Consider the following 4,259-nt stretch of genomic DNA (forward strand, 5'->3'; position numbering starts at 1 on the left):
TCAGTTGATCTCAGTGACACGTCTCAGAGAGCCGATAGTAGGGCTGGGGCTCCCCCACTCGCTGTGCCTCCTGTACTCTCCAGGCCGCAGGAAGTACTGACGCCCCCTGTAATTGGGGTGTTCATGCAGCATCCAGTAACCTTCCATGACGTTGACAGAGGAGATGTCACGGGTGTGGAAGCGCTCATGCAGATCTGGGCAGTCTTCCATTAGCTCCAGATTCTGGCCTGCAAAGTCAGACCTCTCAAAGATCTTCATCCTGTAGCTCCCATTATACTAGATAGGAATTCAGAGAATGAGGTGATACTGCCATTGAAGATAAATATCTGTGTACCTTGTAGTATTACCACAGTAATATAGAATGACATGGCAATTTGATGCAAATTATTATCCCTTCTGACTTGATGCAGTTGTTTATTTTAGTGCAGTTATAGATCAAATCATAAAGAGATATTCAAAAACCACAGGTACTAGCTCCAAGTAGGGAAATGGGATTAGGCTTTAGAGTTAAAGTTGCACTTTTACAGAATAACATTTAAGCTCTCGCTTAATACTCACAGGTGGCACCATACGGCAGGAGCGGATACAGTCATTGAAGCCTGCCCAGCGTTGATAGTCAGGGTACTCGCCCTTGTGCAGCATGTATTGGTAGCCGGCATAATTGGGCTTCTCATAGGCCACCCAGCATCCGCTCTCCACTCTTATGGAGTTACAGCGACTGAAGTAGTTTTGCATCTCGGGACAGTCACTACTGCACTCGTAGTGACGACCCTGGAAGTTCCTGTCTTCGTAGAAGATAATCTGCACATGACAGATGAGTGAGCACTATCACCACAGGGCTGATACACTGTCCTCCACTTGTTCAGACTCTCACCAGCAATAAAACATTAACCTCAATATTTTCATCTACATGGTTTTTATAACCATTGCATTTAGTATTCTGAGTCAAGCTTAAAAAGTTAGCTTTATCTAACAAAGTTTTGGTATAGAAAGATTGAGTGAAGAACTTTGGAATAGATCAGCTTAAGTGAATATGAAAACATGTCCCAAATGGTACCAGAAGTGAAGTTGAATGAAACTCCAATGTGATATGTTTTAAGGAAGAGAAATAGTCTTCAAGGCTTTGTATTAAGTTCTTGACTATTTTCACAGAAAGATTGTAAGCTCAGTTGAATAATTGTAATATTTTGCTCTCAAGGCATAAAATGTTATTTCATTACATTTATTAAAAATTTTACCAACATTTGTTGAGCAATTATTATATGTGCCTTTGCAGCATTTCTGAATTCTGAATCTATTTTAGACTTATTTACACCATAGATGCAAACCATGAATACACTGCATATCAAATTTTAGAGTTTCCGTTACATATAGTAAAAATTATACACTTACCTTGCCCATTGTAACTGTGTTCAGACCAGACCAGATGCTGGACTGTACCAGACCTTTTTATAGACCCTGCTGGGATCAGGGCTTTGCAAATGTGAAACAAAGCATTGTCGTGTCAGCACAGTGCACTCTATAAACTGCAGAACACTATAGGGCTGGCTAGCTGCATCAGCTGCTTTGTCTCTGTCAAAGCTCTGTCTGTGAAAAATACTATACAACTGCACTTTCTCAAATGGCTACAATAAGAGTTGCAACATCTGCCTTTATTGGCATGAAAGCTGCATGCAGACTGTGAGGGTAGACAGGACAGCAAAGACAGAAGGTTGGTGTGTTTCAGTAGGTATTTGACATGACAGATATCATTTTGCAGCAGTAGGCTTCATGGATTGAAGATACACACTATGGAGGAAGCAAATCTATTGTTTTTGTATTTCAGACTCCTGTTTATATGTTGCATGTTGAAATAAGCTCACAATAGACATTGTTGTCATTTGAAAGTCAAGTATTTAATGTTCATTTGAGTTTACATGAGAGTCCTCATTCTCCTGAATGAGCCCACCATGGGGTTGTGGCAGCCCCAGTCACCAGAGGCTCTGTACTCTCCAGGCCTGAGGAAATACTGCCGTCCCCTGTAGTTAGGGTGCTCATAGAAGATCCAGTAACCCTCCATGATGTTGCAGGAGTATATGTCCCTGTAGCGGAAGCGCTCATACACATTGGGGCAGTCATCCATGAACTCCATTGAATGTCCCATCATGTCAGGCCGATTATAGATTCTCATCCTGTAGGACCCTCTATACTGTGAAGAAAAAGAAATGAGTAATGATTATTATGCTGTTTTGGTAGGTGTGCACCCTAGAGAGCATGTTGTTCTCAGCTCATCTCTTCAACTTTAAATTCAAGTGAGTACTTGTACTACTTGGTTTCTTGAAGTAACTACAGATGAGAATGAGCAACAACTCTTTTGCAACATGACAGAATTGGACCCCACCAGCCCAACACCCCTTACACAGAGAAACCCTCTATATGACTAACAGAATTAGAATGAAGGCACTGAGTCTTGGGGGGGTGTATCATATTCTTTTTAAAGGTTGACTGGGTCTCCTTGTGGGCCTTGCAACACTTTTATGCTATGACCTGCCTGAGTATGTGTAAATGACATCAAAAGGGAGGTGATTGACATCCATTTCTAAAGCGGCATTTGATGTACCAGGTGAGGGGTGGGGTGTGGGGGTGTACCAATCCTATCTGTCTGTTTGATTGACTTACAGGGGGGAACATCTGGCAAGAGCGGATGCAATTGTTGAAGCCCATCCAGCAGTGGTAGTCTGGATACTCGCCAGGGCCAAGGATGTACTGGTAACCCATGTAGTAAGGCTTCTCATAGGCCACCCAGTGTCCACCGCTGACACGGATGGAGTTGCAGCAGTTGAAATGCCTGAAGGTGTCCATGCAGTCACTGCTGCACTCCCAGTGGCGGCCCTGGAAGTTGCGGCCTTCATAGAAGATTATCTTGAAAGGGAGAGAGAGGCATGTACCATTAGTATGACTGTGATACTCATGAGTGGACTGTAGGGGACACTGCTCTCCCTTGAACAAACTAAGTTACTTTTTCATAGTCCTATGTGTGCACAAACCTCTCCAGTCTGCTTTACGCTTGCCTATTATTTAGAGTTTAAACCAAATGAAATTGAAACTATTGTTTCAGCTGAGTTTTATTTGAAGACTTTAAATAATATTGTATGTTCTACATGGACAAAATAGACACAATTCTCAAGTTTAGAAAGCCAGAAATTGTTGATGTAGAAATACAAAGAATCAGCTCTATTTGAATACAGTTTAACTGGTCATCTTCAGCTGCCATTTTAAAGAGCTCTAGGTGTGTCTTTTGGCTGCAAAATGGGTTTTAGCTTTTTATAGATAACATACTTTACTTAAATTCATCCTTTTGCTACCTCTTCCAATCTGCTGCATTTTAATTTTTTGACACAAGCTCCCAAATCATGCAGTTTTCCTCCACCATATGTTTGTCAAACCTGCTGCCATAGTTGTGTGTGAGCTCATACCTTTCCCATGGTTGCAGGGCTGTGGATGTGTGCGCTTCATAGCCCTAAACACACTTTCAGGTCATTTTATACTCTCCCACTGACCATGAGGCCTCTGACACGTCAGGGACTACTACTCTTTACCTTTTCAGAAGCCAACTACTGTTCTCTTTGTCTGATTGCCCACGGGTAACTTACCTCCTTTCTGCTAGAGTTTACCTATAGAATTGACACCCCCTCACAAAAATGAACACTATACAAGTGCTATTCTGTGCTTGCATGACCCTTGTTTTACCATGACCTTGTGATGCAGCCTTTTGAAATATCACACAAAGGCCCTTTAGGTATGTGGCCCCCCCAACAACAAAGCCTTTGAATTGTGCAGTGTGTAAGGTCATTTCTGGGGGTACTCTCTGAACTAATACCTAGTGAGGTGGTGATTTATATGTCATGTTTTGCTTTGGTAGAAAAATAGTTAGTTACTTAACATCCAATCCCAGGTTAAGTCAGTTTGGATTGTGTGTTTCCTAAGTGGTGTGGGTCACAATGTAATTGTTGTTCAATTCCTGTTAAAGGGAAGTGTTTCTGATTCCATGGACTGAGTCAAGCTTTTGTGTTGATGTAATCTACAGTGATCTGTTGTTTCTTTTAGCTTCCATAGCCTGCAGTTGTACTGTGATGCCAGACGGGACTGGTCTGTTTGCAGATGTACAGACAGAACTGCTCCGTGTGTGTGTGTGTGTGTGTGTGTGTGTGTGTGATATAAAAGGAGGGGTTTGGGCATCTGTGTTTGAGTCTTTGTATAAAATGATAGATGTTTGGACT

General features: G+C 42.0%; 2 protein-coding genes across 2 annotated transcripts; both read right to left on the reverse strand.

The window, feature by feature from the left end:
- crygmx (crystallin, gamma MX) lies at positions 1-1,401 on the reverse strand. The gene is made up of 3 exons (XM_026316090.1): positions 1,393-1,401; positions 559-825; positions 1-276 (listed from the first exon to the last, which is right to left on the reverse strand). The coding sequence occupies exons 1-3, from the start codon at positions 1,399-1,401 to the stop codon at positions 1-3; spliced, it is 552 nt and encodes a 183-aa protein (XP_026171875.1).
- Positions 1,402-1,912: 511 nt separating this feature from the next.
- On the reverse strand, positions 1,913-3,464 carry crygmxl2 (crystallin, gamma MX, like 2). Its single transcript, XM_026315392.1, has 3 exons — positions 3,456-3,464; positions 2,659-2,901; positions 1,913-2,188 (listed from the first exon to the last, which is right to left on the reverse strand). The coding sequence occupies exons 1-3, from the start codon at positions 3,462-3,464 to the stop codon at positions 1,913-1,915; spliced, it is 528 nt and encodes a 175-aa protein (XP_026171177.1).
- Between the last annotated feature and the right edge of the window lie 795 nt (positions 3,465-4,259).

This window comes from Mastacembelus armatus, chromosome 19 (assembly GCF_900324485.2).
Source record: "Mastacembelus armatus chromosome 19, fMasArm1.2, whole genome shotgun sequence".
Lineage (NCBI taxonomy): Eukaryota > Metazoa > Chordata > Actinopteri > Synbranchiformes > Mastacembelidae > Mastacembelus > Mastacembelus armatus.

Bases quoted from the DNA above. Each gene is read 5' to 3' on its own strand.
- crygmxl2 (XM_026315392.1), bottom strand. The intron at 2,189-2,658 runs GTAAGTCAATCA...TTTTCTTCACAG, and splicing joins CTTGCCAGATGTTCCCCCCT to TATAGAGGGTCCTACAGGAT.
- crygmx (XM_026316090.1), bottom strand. The intron at 277-558 runs GTGAGTATTAAG...ATTCCTATCTAG, and splicing joins CCTGCCGTATGGTGCCACCT to TATAATGGGAGCTACAGGAT.